The sequence below is a fragment of the Salvelinus alpinus genome, chromosome 29, assembly GCF_045679555.1.
Source record: "Salvelinus alpinus chromosome 29, SLU_Salpinus.1, whole genome shotgun sequence".
Lineage (NCBI taxonomy): Eukaryota > Metazoa > Chordata > Actinopteri > Salmoniformes > Salmonidae > Salvelinus > Salvelinus alpinus.
In genome coordinates this window covers 40,294,475-40,314,354 of record NC_092114.1, presented here as the reverse complement: position 1 = coordinate 40,314,354, position 19,880 = coordinate 40,294,475, and the positions used below count along the sequence as shown (strand labels likewise).

The window sequence follows — 19,880 nt, the reverse complement described above, 5'->3', positions numbered from 1 at the left end:
TGCAACAGCAGAGTTGACATTGTCAAGTCTGACTTGTAGACAGGTGCCCGCATAAATACAGGTTAACTGGCTGTCAAGAGTTCTAAGGTAACGCTGACATCTCCATGGTAACCTGTGGCTTACAGTGGGATTTACCTGACAAGAAGAGCTCTGATCCAGATCCAGACTATTTCCGTGCTGTCAGTAGCATACACATGCTCTCAAATAGGCTAAATTCACACATGCACACACATGCATGCACGCACATGCACGCACGCACATGCACGCACATGCACTCAAAACAGCTTGGAAACAAAAATGTAATGTTGTAATGCTCTAAAAATCTGTTGCTTTTTATTAGTCGGGTCTTATGTTTTTAATGCATGTAAAAATGCTTATACAAATCTGAAAAATATAGCCTATGTATTGAATATCAACTGTGAAATTGCATAAACAAATACACACCATTACATTTTTGGTAAGTACAACTTATTGTACACAACACATCCTTTCCTTGTCTATCCTTTCAGTGTATATGGCCATCCCTTATCTGTCTGTAAAGCATACAAATGAGGAATGTATTTTATTTTATTTTATTAGTTTACTTACCCCCATTTCAGTGTATTAAGTTCGGATTGTCTAAGCACAGATAGTACAATGAGACAGATATTTCACCGGATGTATAAATGTGAAGCATCCGGTTGCTGTTTCCACTCACTACCAAATATGGTGATGAGAGGAAGCCCAGTGGCTGGCATTGGGAGAAGATGGAGCAAGATGGATTTTGGCTGACATTTTGCAAATTCTTTCCTCGATGAAACATTTAATCTCAATACAGTTCTCTAATCTGTAACAGAGTGGACAACGTCTTGTAAACTTTACCCTTTGCCAAAAGTTTCAAAAAATGGTGTTGTTTAGAAGGAGTGCAAGGGCGAATTGAGTTGTTGCACACACACACTTCACAAAGTAGACATTCCCTAATGTAAATATGCAAATAAATACTAGAATTCGCCAATAGGAGCTCGCTAGCTCGTGCTTGGTTCTGCCCATATTCTTGCTTGTTCTGCCCACTATGATTAATTTGCTCCCATTGAAAATAAAATGCTCTGGTCTATCTTGGGCTAGTTATAAAAAAATCTTTGGTAAACGGGTCTGTTGTTGCCATGGTGATAGTACAGACCTTGGCTGGACATAGCCCCTTGTTGCTAATAATCATTACAACCATTACAGTATGTTTGTAAATATTTGTTAATGCACCTTTGTGAGAGGACATAGTGGTCTGGATTGTTTTATAAGAGTTTATAATGCCAAGATGAGCATTAAAAACCCCATGCTCCAGTTTATTTTCCTGATAGTGGGCTAAATGAATGTAATGTTTCCCAACATTTTGTGTGTATGTTTCTAATTCATTACATTGAAAAAAGATGATTGATTAATGAATGCTAATACAATTGGATAAAATTCAGTTTAAACATAGCATTGAATGCAGTTTCACCATCAGAATCTATGTTGCTTCCATAAAGTTTGTATAATCTCGCCTTTGGTATACATTGTATCTGTATATAAAGAAATTCTCAATAGATTCGTTTTTCTTGTCTGTAAATATTGAACAATCTTTTATTTATTCATGTCTGTGTATTTGTTCAAAAGTCAATTTCCTGTGTATGTAAGCCAAAATTATAAGATGAATCGTAAAACGTAAACAAGAAATAAATGGACTAACTCTGGTAAATAGTATTGCATATTTCATGAACGGATATTTCATGTAATTTCTTTCATTGGTGGTCAGTCTAACCCCACAAAGGCTGGTGTTGGTCCAAGCTTTTGCTCCAGTCAAGCAGAAACCCTCCTAATTAAAGCAGTGAATGAAGACAAATAATGTTTGTTAAAACTGTGATTAGTAGAATCGGATGTGTTACTGCTTGGATGGAGCAAAAGCTTGCACCCACACCAGCCATCACAGGGTAAAAATTCCCAACATGGAGCATACTGTGAAGGGCAGCTACTGCTATATTGCTTACACTTATCCAGTCCCTTTACAGATCTGTAAACACCAAAGGGGTAATGGGTGGGGGCTACACACAAAGGAAACAGCAGCATGACTCATGATTATAATTCTTCAGTGAGTCCACCTTGTTTGCCACAAGAGGGTGTTAGTTGCCTTTGGAGGGTGTTCTGTATGTTCAGTAGCCTATATCTTCATGACGGCTTAAAGACCCAACACAAGTCAAAGTCAGAATGCTGCGGCTTTGTTTTGTATGCTTTTAAAGCAGCGATCAGCAGTTGAAATCACATATTATCTACCAGATTAGAAAAACAAAGTATGATACGAAAATACGTTTAGTTTTGGCAAAGCTTGGGCACAATATAGGCTGGGTTTGGAATATGCAGCAGCAATAGCAATGCTACAGGGCCTAATCTACAGCTGTGGCCTGTATTAAGTCACAATAGTAATTTAGCCTCGGATCTGTACACTATGTTTTTGTTGAATAGCACTTTCAAACCCCCCAGGAATTGTGTATGCCTCGATATTTGCCTGTGTTGAGAACAGAGCTGATAAGAGTGCAGGGGGCGCATGCAGTTGGAAGAATTCAAATCCTATGGCTGCCGGTCTTAAATAACTGGGGATTATCAGTTGCCAAAACAAGACTCTCACACAGCCTAGAAATGGGTCCGCTTGAAAGCAAAACATAGCCCCTAAATCGCTTCGGTGGAAGCAGATATTACTATGGATTATTGAGAAGGGGAATGTCTGGCAACACTGTAGTTGTCAAGGTATAGATAAGCAACGCATTTTAAAACAATAGTAGTTATCTAAGCACGGAGGGCATTTGAATAGAAGTCTTGGTACATTGCGTTCCGTTATGGCCTAGATACTGTTTGCTGACATCTTTATTCTGGGTGCCATATTGAATTGGTCTGACCAAGACAACACTTACAGACTAGAGCCAGGTGTCCTAAAAACATCTTATGGCTACGTTCATCGTTAGAACCATAGGATCCTGAGATGCTTTTGGGTAACCGGGCCCTGGACAACCACACATATTCTAAACAAAAATGTCACCACAAGCTACATAAAGTTGTCCATAAACAACACCGTAGAATAAGGGTATTTGGCCATAATTGAAACTTCTCCGGCCTGACAGGTTTTGCTATCAAATGTTCTTGTCATGAAGCTAAGGGTGACATACCGTCTCAAAGCTAATTTGTGAATTGGAACTCAGGAGAGCTGGATTCTATTTTCAGTCTCCAGTAGTCTCCCACTACTCTGGGGGAATGGGAGTCATAAGACCAGGAGAGAATGGGGGAGTCTGAACCGGGCCAGCTACATCCTAAAAAGATGGAGGGGTCAACAGTGAGAGGTGATCCCATGAACATAAAATTATAGCACATTTTATCCAAAGAAATAAGATCAATATCAAGTTCAGATTATTGCATGTTTGATGTCTAAAAAGCATAATGCTATACTTTTTAGTATGCATCATGTTTATACTGAGTTATACTGAGTATGTGGCTGAAATATTTCCCCCTCTCAGATTGGTGGCATACACAGTACAGACAGTTATCACATTACCTGGCCCTGCTCTGTTTCCTGCTGACTGTGGCCACACTCCTACAGACCTTCTACCGTGAGTTTCATTACCTCATATTTTTTTATTAAACAGATTCAAGGGTCAGAAATAGGAGTCCACTGATTTACATTGTTATGGAAGTTCAAGACTTGAGGTTTTAACCCTAACTTGACCTTTTAATTGGCTCTCTATGCTACCTCATCCTCACTTTTTTTGTATCCATGGCAAAGGGGTCGCGGGGGTCAGACTCAAAGACCTGACTCAGAAGCTGAACACCCTGAACAACTCCTACCTCCTCCTCTTCCACAAGTACCCAGCACTCAACCTGTACAGTCCTGTCACCACCCCCAGTGGTGAGCACAGACATTCAGATTGCTTTTAGCTGGGGAAAAAAATACTCTAATCCAATAAACTGTTAAATATATGGACAGGCAGAGAAAAGATGATGAAGGATAACCAGGATCAACTTAAAATTCCAAAATGACAAGAGTCGTGAAAATTAGGTAGCATCACACTAGGCCTATGCTCTAGGCCTGGCATCCTAATAACAGCATTACTTTAGCTATTATCAGATTAGTCGATGTAGACATGCACCACCATAAATAATCCCCACTTGATGGTTTTAAGAGTCTTTTTTATTGATATATTTAGGAAATATTGTATATATACAGGTGATGATAGAGATTGAAAAACCTATTTTACATGGGGAACCTGTTTCACCCCTGTTCACCATTACCCCTATAACTAACTGAGTAACCTCTGGCGTAATCTTGTTTCACAGAGCGTGAGTGCAGGCCATGCCCAGAGGGATGGATGTCTTTTGGAGAGAGATGCTGCCTCTACACCCAGGAGAGACAGAACTGGATCTCCAGCCAGTACCACTGCGCGTCTGTAGGGGGCAACCTTGCCACGGTGAAGAGTGAGGAGGAGCAAGTATGAGAGAGCCATGAACCCCATCACCCAATGATTCCCTACACACGTTTAACACAGACACGAACATAATCTATAAGGTCAGTCATGAATGTTTAGACACATTGCATTCACTGTGTAATACATTACATTTGACACCCTCAGTTAAAGTTAATAATAGATTTAGGAGTTCTACGAAAATGTGGGACCGTGTCTATTTGAGGCCTCCATCTGAGTGTTGCATTTTTCTCAGATCTTCCCGTGGAAGAGAGCCAAGGAGCTGAGCCAGGGAGACTCCTACTTGATCGGCCTGAAGAACGGTAACCCAGGCGGGGCTGACAACTCCCTGGTGGAAAAAGGGTAACTTAGAATCTTAACTTAAAGTTACAGAAGATTTGCCTCTGAAGGTAGTCTTGAGCTAAAAAAAAAAGGTGCCGTAAATGGATAGAAATATCGTTCAGAAATTGAGTTTGGATCTCAATTTTATCATTTGGCGCGGTGTCCTGTATCGAGACTCGAGACTGCGTTACTGTGATTACATTACCTCAAATGACAGTATCAGATGAGGATGCTTAGAGTTAAGGTCATGAAGAGAGCATATTTATTGCCATACGTCCATTTCCTATAAGTACCTGATGCATTAATCTGCATTGATGGTTATTTGGCGGAGTAACCAAATGTACATGGTCATTTTGTTTAAAAAAAAGTCAAACTGATGGAGACTCCTACCTCTACAGGTTTTGGGATATTTCTTGGTATCACGAGCCAGAGAAGGGGGACACCAGAGAGCTGTGTGCCCGGCTGTCGCAAGGAGACAGCCACAGGGCCGGTTGGTACGCCACCATGTGTAAGAACAGCCTGAAGACCATCTGTGAGGACCCAGGGCACCCTGCAGTGACATTTCCTTACTCTCCTCTTCTGAGATAGTGGGAGGTTAGGGTAGCCACAGTCAGTGCAGTATGATTGCATGAAATATCCAATGTGTCTTTTGTAGGCCTAATTGATAATTATGCAGTGTACGTACAACTGAAAATAAAGTTGCCGTAAAATTGCTAGCCTACATCCATTTTGAGACTTTTAAATTAATTATATTAACCCATTGATTCTTGAGATCCTGATTTTTTTCCATTTTTTGTTGTGTTACAATCTGAATTTAAAATGGATTAAACTGAGATTCTTTGGTCACTGAAATGTCTTCAGTCAATAAGTATTCAACCCCTTTCTTACAGCAAGCCTAAGCAAGTTCAGGAGTAAAAATGTGCCTAAACAAGTCACATAATAAGTTGCATGGACTCACTGTGTGTGCAATAATAGTGTTGAACATGATTTTTGAATGACTACCTCACCTCTGTACCCCACACATACAATTACATGTAAGGTCCTTCAGACGAGCAGTGCATTTCAAACACAGTGTCAACCACAAAGACCAGGGAGGTTTTCCAATGCCTCGCAAAGAAGGGCACCTATTGGAAGTAGCAGTGACTTGCTACTTCCAATAAAATCACCGGAGGAAGATTTTTTTTTGTTGAAAAAAATGACATATTACAACCTATGTGTTGTGATTACTGCGTTGTTTGCTCTGTAACCTGTTATTTCATATGCCTTGACACCGTGATTTATAGGCCTAGGGAGACAATAAGAAGACACAGCGGCAGAATAAATTCAACCGCACATTTGTTTCATTACAAAATCGGAGGGCAAAATCTGTCCGGTGAAGTCAACAAAACATTTAGCATATAACAAACAATTACATGACCCACAGCATTGTCAAGCAAGGTAATGTTTCTGAAATGTTCAGACTACTAAACAACTATTAATTTAGAACCACGGAGAGTTACCACAAGTCGCAAAAAAAAGGAGATGCCTCCACTATTCCAGCACCATTTCAACATAATCTAATCACCTCTGCTTAGTCTAATACAGTGACAACTAAAAGATACCAAAAACTATTTAATCCAATCAACGTAAACTAAATATACTGTGGATGTCCATGGAACTGATTTGTGTGTGTGTGCGCGCCCGTGCAAGTAGAAAAAACATTTGACTCACCTTACTTGTAGAGAAATGCCACTGCCATCCTCCTCTTTCATGTTGCCTAAGTGGTCTATGACTCTGTCATACAGTTGTCCTACGCTACCTGGCTGAAATACTTGCTCGCTAGCCTATGGACAACGAAACGTCAGGCCAGCTAGTTAACATTAGCATACTACATCTAGCTACAGTTGAAGTCGGAAGTTTACATACACTTAGGTTGGAGTCATTATAACTCGTTTTTCAACCACTCCACAAATTTCTTGTTAACAAACTATAGTTTTGGCAAGTCGGTTAGGACATCTACTTTGTGCATGACACAAGTAATTTTTACAAAAATTGTTTACAGACAGATTATTTCACTGTATCACAATTCCAGTGGGTCAGAAGTTTACATACACTAAGTTGACTGTGCCCCTAAACAGCTTGGAAAATTCCTGAAAATTATGTCATGGCTTTAGAAGCTTCTGATAGGCTAATTGACAACATTTGAGTCAATTGGAGTTGTACATGTGGATGTATTTCAAGACCTACCTAACTCAGTGCCTCTTTGCTTGACATCATGGAAAAATCAAAAATGAAATCAGCCAAGACCTCAGAAAAAAAATTGTAGACCCCCACAAGTCTGGTTCCCCCTTCGGAGCAATTTCCAAACGCCTGAAGGTACCACGTTCATCTGTAGAAACAATAATACGCAAGTATAAACACCATGGGACCACGCAGCCATCATACCGTTCAGGAAGGAGACGCCTTCTGTCTCCTAGAGATGAACGTACTTTGGTGCAAAAAGTGAAAATCAATTCCAGAACAACAGCAAAGGACCTTGTGAAGATGCTGGAGGAAACAGGTACAAAAGTATCTATATCCACAGTAAAACGAGTCCTATATCAACATAACCTGAAAGGCTCCTCAGCAAGGAAGAAGCCACTGCTCCAAAACCGCCATGAAAAAGCCAGACTACGGGTTGCAACTGCACATGGGGACAAAGATCGTACTTTTTGGAGAAATGTCCTCTGGTCTGATGAAACAAAACTAGAACTGTCACGGCCGTTGAAGGAGGAGGACCAAGGTGCAGGGTGGTGAGCGTACATTTTCTTTATTTAAGAATGACGCCGACAAAAAACAATAAACACTACAAAAACAAACCGTGACGCTCAAAGGCTATGTGCCCTAAACAAAGTCAACTTCCCACAAAGACAGGTGGGAAAAAAGGCTACCTAAGTATGGTTCCCAATCAGAAACAACGATAGACAGGGCTACCTAAGTATGGTTCCCAATCAGAAACAACGATAGACAGCTGTTCCTGATTGAGAACCATACCTGGCCAAAACATAGAAATAGAAAATCATAAAAACACAAAACATAGAATGCCCACCCCAACTCACACCCTGACCAAACCAAAATAGAGACATAAAAAGGAACTCTAAGGTCAGGGCGTGACAGTACCCCCCCCCTCCCCCCCAGAGGTGCGTACTCCGGCCGCAAAACCTAAACCTATAGGGGAGGGTCTGGGTGGGCATCTATCCGCGGCGGCGGCTCAGGTGCGGGACGCAGACCCCGCTCCACCGCTGGCTCACCCCACTTTGGTGGCACCTCTGGTGCGGGGACCCTCGTAGCGGGCTCCGGACTGGGGACCCTCGTAGCGAGCCCCGGACTGGGGACCCTCGTTGCGGGCCCCGGACTGGGCACCCTCGTTGCGGGCCCCGGACTGGGCACCCTCGTTGCGGGCCCCGGACTGAGCATCCTCGTTGCGGGGCTGGGCACCCCGACTGGGCACCCTCGTTGCTGGAGGCTCCGGACTGGGCACCCTCGTTGCTGGAGGCTCCGGACTGGAGACCTTTGTTGCTGGAGGCTCCGGACTGGAGACCTTTGTTGCTGGAGGCTCCGGACTGGAGACCTTTGTTGCTGGAGGCTCCGGACTGGAGACCTTCGTTGCTGGAGGCTCCGGACTGGAGACCTTCGTTGCTGGAGGCTCCGGACTGGAGACCGTCGCTGGAGGCTCCGGACTGGAGAACGTCGCTGGAGGCTCCGGACTGGAGGCCTTCGTTGGAGGCTTCGTGTCATGGATCATCACTGGAGGCTTCTTGCCATGGATCATCACTGGAGGCTTCTTGCCATGGATCATCACTGGAGGCTTCATGCCATGGATCATCACTGGAGGCTTCGTGCCATGGATCATCACTGGAGGCTTCTTGCCCTGGATCATCACTGGAGGCTTCGTGCCAGTGACCCCAAGCATACTTCCAAAGTTGTGGCAAAATGGCTTAAGGACAACAAAGTCAAGGTATTGGAGTGGCCATCACAAAGCCCTGACCTCAATCCTATAGAAAATGTGTGGGTAGAACTGAAAAAGCGTGTGCGAGCAAGGAGGCCTACAAACCTGACTCAGTTACACCAGCTCTGTCAGGAGGAATGGGCCAAAATTCACCCAACTTATTGTGGGAAGCTTGTGGAAGGCTACCAGAAACGTTTGACCCAAGCTAAACAATTGAAAGCCAATGCTACCAAATACTAATTGAGTGTATGTAAACTTCTGACCCACTGGGAATGTGTTGAAAGAAATAAAAGCTGAAATAAATCATTCTCTCTACTATTATTTCAAATTTTTTAAATAAAGTGTTGATCCTAACTGACCTAAGACGGGGAATTTTTACTAGGATTAAATGCCAGGAATTGTGAAAAACTGAGTTCAAATGTATTTGGCTAAGGTGTATGTAAACCTCCGACTTCAACTGTAGATACGCTACACATACTGAGACAGAGGGGCGCTGTTTCTTTCGCTCGGATGCTTTCTCCGGTGAGATACAGTATGACTATTGACACTTAACAACCAATGGAACACTGTTTTCTTCCCTCTTAATTTTACCATGCATTGAGGAAGTTCCTGTATAGATATAAAATCCAACTTAATTGACCAACATTTTGGGGATTCTGAAAGAACATTTTTTGGTTCTAATTGATTCTGTTTCTCACCATGAACGATCTGTGTTATCAATTTGCTTAAAGTCATTCTAGCACTTTATAGTGAATTGTTAGACTTGCTATGAGACATGCTATAGGTGTATATCCTATACAAGTACTACTAACACTTAATAACACCGGTGGTTCATAGAAAGTAGAGCCCAACCTATATGTTTTCTTTGGGGTCCGACAACGATCCATATTTTTGTGGGACAAAACTTACCAATACCGATATATTTGCCGATTTATTTTTTGACAGCAGGGAAATTAAAAAGTGACATTTTTCCACACCAAGTTCTCTGAAATTGCCACAAATGTTGATTTCTTACATTGTGGCAATAATGAAAATGAGAATGGGCCCTTGATATCAGATAAGCATTTATTTTTTTATTTTACCTTTATTTAACTAGGCAAGTCAGTTAAGAACAAATTCTTATTTTCAAAGACGGCCTAGGAACAGTGGGCCTTGTTCATGAGATTCACTTTTTTACATTCCATTTATTGAATATCGGTCATCGGTAGAATCATCGTCCAATATCAATATGCCGGTAAAAGGCTAATATCATCCGATAATATAGATTAAACTATGTACATCGGTTAGGCTCTCAAATGATTACTTATCTGCCCACTTGGTGAGGTTAGAGGTAGCACAATATGACCGAAGTAAGCAACCCAGAATGGGCTTAAGTAGAAGAGGTGTCTTTAAAACAAAACAAAATATGAATGTATTTGAGCATCCTTGAAAAAGATATGGAAATAAATTCCAACTGATATTCTAGTTTGTTCCACAAAGTTTGAATAACCAAGCACATGGACTAATAGTAAGGCATGCAAACATTTCCAATTGTAACTATTCATTATTTTCTCTTTCTCCAGGTCAGGGATTCCTCCAGCTTCTATTCAAGCTCACTGAGCTTGGAATAAGTCAAGGGGTCTGAATACTTTGTGAAGCCATTGTATCTTATGAATGCCTCATGAGCTCAACTGTCATACCCCATCAGAACCCAAAATATAAGCTTGTTTTACTCCATTGTTTGTAAACAATGTAATTGTGAATATATAGACTCAAAACATGGTTAAAAGTTAAAAAATATAATTTTGATGTAATTTTATTTTACCTTTATTTTAACAGGGAGTCCCATTGAGACCAAGGTCTCTTTCACTATGGAGCCCTGCATTTCGCAATTTCACACATTTGACAAAATATAAAATACAAGGGAATACAAAAATACAAAATTACAAACACATTCAAGAAAAACAATCACATTCCTCAACAAATAAATCCTCGATAAATATTTTGAATTGCATGAGAGGCATCAATGTATCTAGTCTAAAAAGCAGCTTTTCTGTGTTGGAATGGTGTGGGTGTACCCCAACAACAGAATGGTGTGGGCGTACACCGGTCATTAAAAATATTCATGCAAGTAGACCGCTGATTTGAGATACAAGTTTGATATGGGTTCAACCACATTATTTGGGTACGAGTTAACAGAATATGAACTTTTAAAAGTGAGATTTTCACTGGACAATTACTTTAACTTACTCATCAACATGCTTTTTAAAAGACAGCTTATGGTCTATCCAGATGCCCAGATATTTGTAAGCAAGAACACGATCAACATAAGCTTAAATCATTAGTCTTATTTTTTTATGCGCTCTAGAAAATGACATATAATTAGCTTTACATGTATCATGGATGGTCAGTCCTTGCATCCATAGCTCTGTCTATGAATTTGAAAGAGGTAGCATTTCTCAGGTCCCATCCCTCATCGCTTTACAAAAAAGTGGCAGGGTTTTGCTTTGTTATTATTTAAACAACAGATTTCCCCTTAAACTTCTTAAACCAGAGAGACCAAATCTACTCAAACAATCCTAAAACAAAGTAACTACTGTAGTAAGCTTTTCAGATCCAAAAAAGGCTTATATTCTTTCTCTGACTGAGGAAAAAATAAAAGTGGCTGGCATTAGCTTGGTTGGAGATTTCCTAATAACATGCCACAGCTATGACCAGAAATTACTTTTTTTCTGTAGCAGGTTAGGAGAACTTACACAGCAGGTTACGAGAATTAATGTAGCCGGTTAGGAGAATTAGGTTAAGGTTAGGAAAAGGGTTAGGGTCAGGGAAAATGCTCTCCTAACCTGCTAAGAAAAGTAACTTACAGTCGTAGCTGTATCGAAGTGAGATTCCTTAAAAACACGCCACTTCGATTCTGATATGACCAGAAGTGACTTTTTAGTCACAGGTTAGGAGAACTTATGCAGCAGGTCAGGATATGTAACGTTTCAAGTTTTATTAGCATGGTTAGAAGAATTAGGTTAAGGTTAGCGAAAATGCTCTCTACCTGCTACGAAAAGTCACTTCCGGTCATAGCTGTATTTAGGGAGTCCCGTATCGAAGTAACGTGTTTTTAGGCATCCTCACTAGCTACCACAGCCACAGTCATAAACCCTGCCCATTTCTACAATTCATCTTCTTCAGAAAAAAGAAGACACCTGCACACTGCTCTTTATTAAGCTCTGACGAAGGCCTTGAAGCCGATACGTAAAGCTTATTAAAGAGCAGTGGTACTATCAAGAGCAGTGTGCGGGTTTCTTCTTTTTTCTCATCTTATTCAACTGTCACCATGCACCTGCAACAAAGATAGCTCAGATGTGCGAGTGCCTTTTGAATGACAATTTATCTTCTTAAAATATAATTTTAAACCGAACCCTAACCCAAAGGACGTCCAGCCAACTTGACAACCATAGGAAGCATTGGAGTCAACGTCCTCCTATAGTTCCTCCCACCAGCCTCCACTGCTACAGTTGTTGGTTCTTAATTAAACTAACGATTTTTTTTGCCATATTAGCATTGACATGAAATCAGTCAAAACACCTCAAAACAAGACATGGTATCAAGAACAGATGAAACTAGCTACTTACGATTTCCAACATTGCAGTTTCTTGTCGTTAGCTATCTGATCATCCAGAATCACTACAACACACTGACTTCTGCCCCATTGAAGCGTCCCATCGTTTTCGTGACTGGTAAACGGCCTATGGTAATGGTAAACGGCCTATCGCCATTTATTCACCATCTTTGATATCTTTTAGGTCTTGATTTATTTTGTATTTGTATAGTATTGCTTTTTTACAGCAGGAGGCAGTAGTGCGCTGTCTTTGAAAACTTAGAGAAGCTGTTCGTCCTGCAGGTGCACCGCACTATGTTCTTTCTCCCATCATGCGTTGCGTTTTGACGCTCTTCAGAGGACACGGCAAGAGGTCAGTTTATCAGACATTTAGCGCAGAGGTAGGCCTTCTTTCTTAGCTAATAAAATATTGTTGTTCTGTGAACTAAGATGCGCGACATTTTGAACAATCGATCTTGTGTCGTCATTAACAGTCATACAGAAGTGAATAATAGGTTTATGTGGCTGTTTGGCTAGGAGACGACTAACGTTAGCTAGCTACAGATTGCTATAAGCACACCTGTGCTAGTCTATATTTATGAGCTAGCTAACTAGTTTATTAAGAGTGAGATGGCTAACAATCTCGTCTTGCATGTTAACTAATTTAGTCAAATTACTCAACTTTCCATTTACCTCTAGTTGGATAGCGATGTCTAGTTAGCATAGCTAGTTTAGCTAGCTATACACATTATCTGCCAAGTAGCTTGCTAGTACTTTGACATTGACTCAATGCATTGCCAATGCACTAGTACCCAGCGCCAGCTAGCTACGTCGGACGTAGAAAAGCTGTAACGTTAGGTAGTTAGTTGTATCCCTCAGTGAATAGTTTTGGGCAGTTTAGAACACTGACGAGGGATGAATTCACTGCGGTTTGCAAGTGTTTGGGTGATTGTCGGGGTTTATTTGTATTGTTGAGATGTGGTGTGTCTATCGGCTGTGTCCTGTAGTACAATTTTGCTGTTTTATTGATTAATTTAATTATTAAGTTTGTTCTGAGCACCATTGTGAAAGAGACCCTGGTCTAAATTGTGCTACCCTGAATAAATACAAGTGAAAAAAAATTGTCTTGTGAAAACTGGCATAAGCGCAGTTATTGCAGGCCAAGGGTAGGAGCTAGGTCATGTCTTGACTGATTAATCAGGCTGTGGTACACAATTCATTGGTGTATATACAGCATGAAACATTTGTGGACAAAATCGTATAAATGTAATTTACAAGCCAGAATGTTGAATAAAATAATTTTTTTAAACTTTACCGCTTATCTGCGGTTTGTCCTGAAGATTCTCAAATTTGAGTATGTTCAAATGTAATTTCATTCTAGCTTGTAAACAACATTTACATGATTTTGTACACATGTCTCAGGCTGGATATACATATTAAGTGTGTATTACAGCCTGATTAATCACACTAGGACATGTCAATTGGGTCCATGTTTAAGGAAGTAGAATTGGACTACAAGCTGCTAGCCTGATTCGAATTGCAAGTATTCTGATGTCATTTTAGGCAAGGATGATTGTGATTATGCAAATTGGTTGAGATTTGTGTTATTCAATGTTTTGATTAGTATGAGTGTTTTGCAGATTGAAATCAGTCAAAATGTCTGACGTAATTGAAGAGAAGATCAAGAACTACAGAACGGCTCCTTTTGATGCCCGGTTCCCCAACACCAACCAGACCCGAAACTGCTTCCAGAATTATCTGGGTAACAACCACCACACTCTCTACCTTGTTGTTTGCCATTCAAAGCCGTACACAGAGATGTTTAGGCCTATATGGCTCTGGTGCTGTTGTCCTTTCAAACCATAGACCTTATTCAAATACTTCAAATCTCTCAGGCATCTCATACATTCACAGGCAAAGTTATTTTCTATGCTAAACCAATGTATGCTTAAATAAGGGTTTTTGAAGAATGAATCCACTTCGGCTAGGGTTGGCAGTCATATAACATGTGACAAGGGGTACTCTGTTGGTCGATTTAGGTCACGCTGTGAATAAGGTCCACAGCATCGATTATCATCCAAAACACCATGACATGGCTATCATTACATTCACCCAATATGTCTTGTAGTTACAATGATAATAGTCCCCATGTTCTTTTGAGTCAGACCCACTGTGGGTGGTTGCCATGGCACTTGCTGAATTCAACTTGAGCTTTAACCAAAGCAGGTAACGCTATTGCCAGGTTCATGTCCGTCCGTGACAGTTCACTTATTTAAATTGTTTCACTTGCTCGAATGGCTTTTTCTGCGTTGATTCTGCTACCTGCGTGAATGCTTAGTTAACTAACCCAAATGCAGAATGGGCACCCACGGTTTAGTTTTTTCCCTATTTGTGATTCATGTTTTGGTTTTATTTAGGCCATTTGTTAATTTACAAATTAATTTACAGTTGTGTAGCCTAGTACAATGTGAACACCTTAATTGTCAACTGACATTTACAACTGCCACTCACCATAATGAGACCTCCTCATCTAGTCAGATTGCTATTGACTACTATTGTTATTTGAATACTTGAACGATCCTTGTGTATTAAGTGTAGAATACTGGCACTTAATGGGCTAAATTTTATGAAAATATTCCCTTGGTCAGTTCATATGCATTGACGTTATTCTGCACATATGTCCCTTCTTCCGTCCAGACTTCCACAGATGTAACAAGGCTCTGTCAGACAAAGGCCAGGATGTGGCACCCTGTGACTGGTACCAGAGAGTCTACAAAAGCCTGTGTCCCTTGAGCTGGGTATGTGTCACTAGTTAAATGGTTCTCTCTGCACCATACTGCCCTACAGTTAGTGTTGAACACTAATGTATATGTACCCCTGAAGAGACTTATATTTAAATCAGTGGTGCCAGTCATCAAGTAATGCAAGGTTAAAGGTGATGTGGCAGGTTAGTAGTTTCAAGACAAACTCCCCCTCTTCCTTTCTCAATTGTCATCTGTTATGCCATTTTGTTGTCTGCCATGGGACATTTACTGAGTTTCTCTCTCTCTTGCTCCAAGGTGGCAAAATGGGACGATCAGGTTGAAGCTGGAAGTTTCCCCGGGAAAATCTAAATGGACACACTCCATGACTTCTTCCGCTGATCTCGTGTCCTTTTCCCCGACTTCCCTTATGCACATCTTAATGTCTCTGTCAAGCATTTTGATGTTTCTGTAAAAATGACTAATAAATATTTTAATGTCGTGATGATATTTGGTCATGCTGACTTTGGTGGTTTAGTGTTGGACAGTCCCATAAATTAATCCACAAGACAGGATAGGTTGGTATATTAAAAAGGTACAATAGAATTTAGTAAACTAATTGCTGACATTCGGTTGGACATACTGCCAAATTCTCTAAAACAATGGAGACTGCTTATGGTAGAGAAATGAACATTCAATTCTTGGCAACAGCTCTGGTGGACATTCCTGCTGTCTGCTTGCCAATTGCCAAGTGTTGTGACAAAACAGCACATTTTAAAGTAGCCTTTTATTGTCCCCAGCACAAGGTGCACATGTGTAAGGATCATGCTGTTTAATCAGCTTCTTGATATGCCACACCTGTCAGGTGGATGGATTATCTTGGCAAAGGATAAATGCTCAATAAACAGATTTGTGCACAACATTTTAGATTAGTTGTGTATGAAACGTTTTATTTATTTTTTCCAGCTCATGAAACATGGGACCAACACTTTACATGTTGTGTTTATATTTTTGTTCAGTATACATTCAGGAATACTCAATAATGACGAGAGAATGTGAATAACCACAGAGTACAATGACACCTGGTAGCCGACCAGGTCAGAGTATGTAGACTAAAATGCTGCTACAGTAGATGTAGGTCCTAGAAGTAGTCTGTATAGAAACCAACATGTGCGCAACTATGGGGGAAAAACAGCCGGGTTTGGCTTAGATTGTCATGTTAAAATAATGGGCATCATGCCAACCCAGAGATGGCGCTAGTGGGGGACCTATCTAGGATATATAAATAGGTGCGTTATGAGTTTCTGATTAGGATGTCGTAACATGTAATACCTGAGTAAAGGATTATGCTTGCATTTTACCAAACTCCGACGTGAGTCATTCACATAACATGGTGTCAGAGAAATAAACCCAAAGCCAAGCGCTACGGAACAGAGGATACGGTTTGTGGACAACGTAATCGTCCGATAAAGGCAAACAATTGGAAGAATTGAGCGAGGACGAAGAGACTGCAATATCTCTCAGTCAAATTCCGGTGCCAGGCGCCATGGACATGAAAGGTGATTTGTATCAAAACTGGTTGTTTTTCAGTGGTCAGTGGGAGAATTATGAAATCGTTACCGTCTTAGATAACATTTTTAAAAAAGAACCGCATGTGCGAGTGGCAATACTGCTTAGCGTTATTGGAAGAGAGTGCCATATGCTTCAGCGTTATCTAGAAATGGGGAAGAGGATAGAAAAAAAAAACGAAGAAAATCCTTGACGTTTTACAAAGACATTTTGAACCCACTCGTAATGAGAGTTATGAAAGATTCATTTTTAACACGTGAACAAACTCAAGCAGAGACGTCTGGTCAATATGTTGTGAGGCTGCGTCTGATTCATGTGATTTCGAAGAGACGAAATGCTCAGAGACAGACTTGTGATTGGCTGTAAAGATGAGAGCAAGTATGCTGCGCGAACCATAATTTACGCTGACTAAAGCCATAGATATATGCAGAGCAAGCGAACAGACACAGATCCAATTAATAAAGATGACCACTGTCTCTGAACAGACAGAATCTGTCAATTATGCCACCCAGAACAAATACAGAGGCCATGTCGATAAAAAATGGAAACTTAAATAATTGGACAGTAATGCAATGCAGGAAAATTCTGAAGATAGGTGCATGTTCTGTGGATCAACACACGCAAGAGCCAAATGCCCACACGCAAGAGCCAAATGCCCAGCATATGGGGTTGTATGCAAATTCCATGGGAAAAAATAACCATTTTGCTAAAGTGTGCAGACAAAGTAAGCCTGCCAAACTGCTAGAACAGGATACATGCAGTGATCAAAATGATGATGAAGAAAAGTGGACATGCTATACATGACAGATGTCAATTCTGTTCAAAGTGGCAAAGATAAATGGTTTACAAACGTAAAGCTTGCCCCACTGACGTGTGATAACTGTGATTATGATCCAAGCAGCACTCAAATGCCAGCTAGACAGTGGCTCAACTGTCAATATACCTGGCTACAGAGACTTTATGTAAGTGATGGAGATGCAAAGCCACAACCAAGCAAGGCAAGGCTAAGGCTGTTTGATGGCTCGGTTATTACACCAGTAGGGGAGTGTGAACTACAAGCCAATCATGATGAGGAAACGTGCTAAAGTTCCAAGTGGTGAAAACCTTCCAAAAGCCTCTCCTTTCAGCAGGAACGTGAGAAAAGCTTAAGTTGCTACAGCTCAACCACCAACATGTTGTTCATCATGTCAGCACTCAAGAAAAACAAAAGGTTCCATCAGACTTGAACTCCTCAGAGGCAATACTGAAAGAGTTTGAGGACGTTTTTTAAGGGATGGGGGCTCTGCCAGGTGAGCTCCACCTGGTGGTAGATGAGGCTGTTAGACCAGTTCAACAGCTTCCCCCGCCGAATCCCCATTCCACTGAAGGAAAAGATACTAAAGGCTGTTGATTCAATGGAGGAACAGAGTGTCATTACGAAGGTCACCAAAGAGTACATCCATCCTGGTAAGGGACTACTGGACATACAGAGACAAACTCACAATGCAGGAAGAGGTCGTCTGCAAAGGCGATAGGGCGGTAGTGCCAGAAACTCTACGCCCGATGATTCTCTCGTATCCATGCAGGGCACTCGGGTCGAAGTCAGTCTCAGGAAAGCCAGATACTCAGTATTCTGGCCCAACATGACCCAACAAATGAAACATGTTGTGGCTGTGTGCAGTATATGTAATGCTAATCTACCTAAGCAGCAAAAGGAAACGCTGCACCAACATGACGTACCAGCACGTCCTTGGTCTAAAGTGGGAATGGATCTGTTCACAGTAAAGAATCTTCCTTTTCTGATTATAGTGGACTACTATTCAGATTTTTGGGAGGTGGAGAAGTTGACACAACAGCCGCTTGCATCATCGACTGTTGTAAGCAGCAGTTTAGCAGATTTGGCATACCTGACAGTGGTGGTGTTACGGATAATGGGCCCCAGTTCATGAGTCAAGACTTTGCTTTGGTTTCAAAAGCCTGGGAGTTCCATCATGTGACCTCTTCACCCTACCACAGTCAGGGTAATGGTAAGGCGGAGTCAGCAGTGAAAATAGCAAAGGCTATGCAGGAAGGCACAGATGTGTGGCAAGCCATTTTGGCGTCGGGTAAATACTCCCATAGAGGGCTTCGGCAGCAGTCCTGTGCAGAGCTTAATGTCTAGACACTCCCGCTCTCTGTTGCCAACAGCTCCCAAGCTCCTCGCACCAAAGGTCATTAGGGATGTTCAGGCACACCAACGTGCACATCAGGACAAGTCAAAACATTACTATGACCAGCATGCAAAAACATCTGCCTGTGATAAAACAAGTGCTCCTGTCACCTCACTCCAGGGATGCCACATGGAGTCACGGCACACGCATAGGGCAAATCAGCGCAAGGTCATGTGAAGTGGAAGTAAAGGGACGAAAGTATCGAAGGAACCGGAAGGACATACGCCCAGTTCAGAAGAGCATAGGGCACAGAAGGGCTACATGGGAAGACTGTGAATATCCTCTGGATAGTGTGGGCAGGAGACAGGTAAGACCCCACCAGGGCAGTTATCTCTGCCGACCGTGCCTCCACAACTTTAGGAAGATGTGGAAGAGGAAGGAGAGGCCCTGAGGCTCCCAGAGGTGCCCAACGTCCCAGAGGTGCCAGGAGAGGACCTGAGGATCCCAGAGGTGCCCAACGACCCAGAGGTGCCAGGAGAGGACCTAAGGATCCCAGAGGTGCTCAACGACCCAGAGGTGCCAGGAGAGGACCTGAGGATCCCAGAGGTGCCCAACGTCCCAGAGATGCCAGGAGAGGGCCTGAGGATCCCAGAGGTGCTCAACGACCCAGAGGTGCCAGGAGAGGACCTGAGGATCCCAGAGGTGCCTAACGTCCCAGAGGTGCCAGGAGAGGACCTGAGGCTCCCAGAGGTGCTCAACGACCCAGAGGTGCCAGGAGAGGACCTGAGGATCCCAGAGGTGCCCAACGTCCCAGAGGTGCCAGGAGAGGCCCTGAGGATCCCAGAGGTGCTCAACGACCCAGAGGTGCCAGGAGAGGACCTGAGGATCCCAGAGGTGCCCAACGTCCCAGAGATGCCAGGAGAGGACCTGAGGATCCCAGAGGTGCTCAACGTCCCAGAGGTGCCAGGAGAGGACCTGAGGATCCCAGAGGTGCCAGGAGAGGACCTGAGGATCCCAGAGGTGCTCAACGACCCAGAGGTGCCAGGAGAGGACCTGAGGATCCCAGAGGTGCCCAACGTCCCAGAGGTGCCAGGAGAGGAC

The 19,880-nt window shown here is 42.1% G+C and overlaps 2 protein-coding genes and 1 pseudogene across 3 annotated transcripts in view; 2 read left to right on the top strand and 1 right to left on the bottom strand.

Moving 5' to 3' along the window:
• The window catches only part of LOC139558722 (voltage-dependent calcium channel gamma-6 subunit-like), a 55,493-nt gene extending 42,960 nt beyond the window's left edge, over positions 1 to 12,533 (bottom strand). The window contains exon 1 of the mRNA XM_071374089.1: positions 12,375 to 12,533. The gene's annotated coding sequence lies outside the window, so the exon portion shown is untranslated. The remainder of the gene's footprint in view (positions 1 to 12,374) is intronic.
• On the top strand, positions 3,281 to 5,358 carry LOC139558908 (C-type lectin domain family 6 member A-like; annotated as a pseudogene).
• Positions 12,534 to 12,593: 60 nt separating the features above from the next.
• LOC139558724 (cytochrome c oxidase subunit 6B1-like) lies at positions 12,594 to 15,591 on the top strand. 2 transcript variants are annotated; one of them, XM_071374091.1, is made up of 4 exons: positions 12,594 to 12,741; positions 13,981 to 14,102; positions 15,038 to 15,138; positions 15,400 to 15,591. In XM_071374091.1, exons 2-4 carry the CDS (start codon positions 13,997 to 13,999, stop codon positions 15,451 to 15,453), a joined length of 261 nt encoding a protein of 86 aa, XP_071230192.1. In that variant the 5' UTR covers positions 12,594 to 12,741; positions 13,981 to 13,996; the 3' UTR covers positions 15,454 to 15,591. The 2 variants fall into 2 exon arrangements, with proteins under 2 accessions (XP_071230192.1, XP_071230191.1); XM_071374090.1 differs by having other exon boundaries at positions 12,599 to 12,713.
• Positions 15,592 to 19,880: the final 4,289 nt, after the last annotated feature.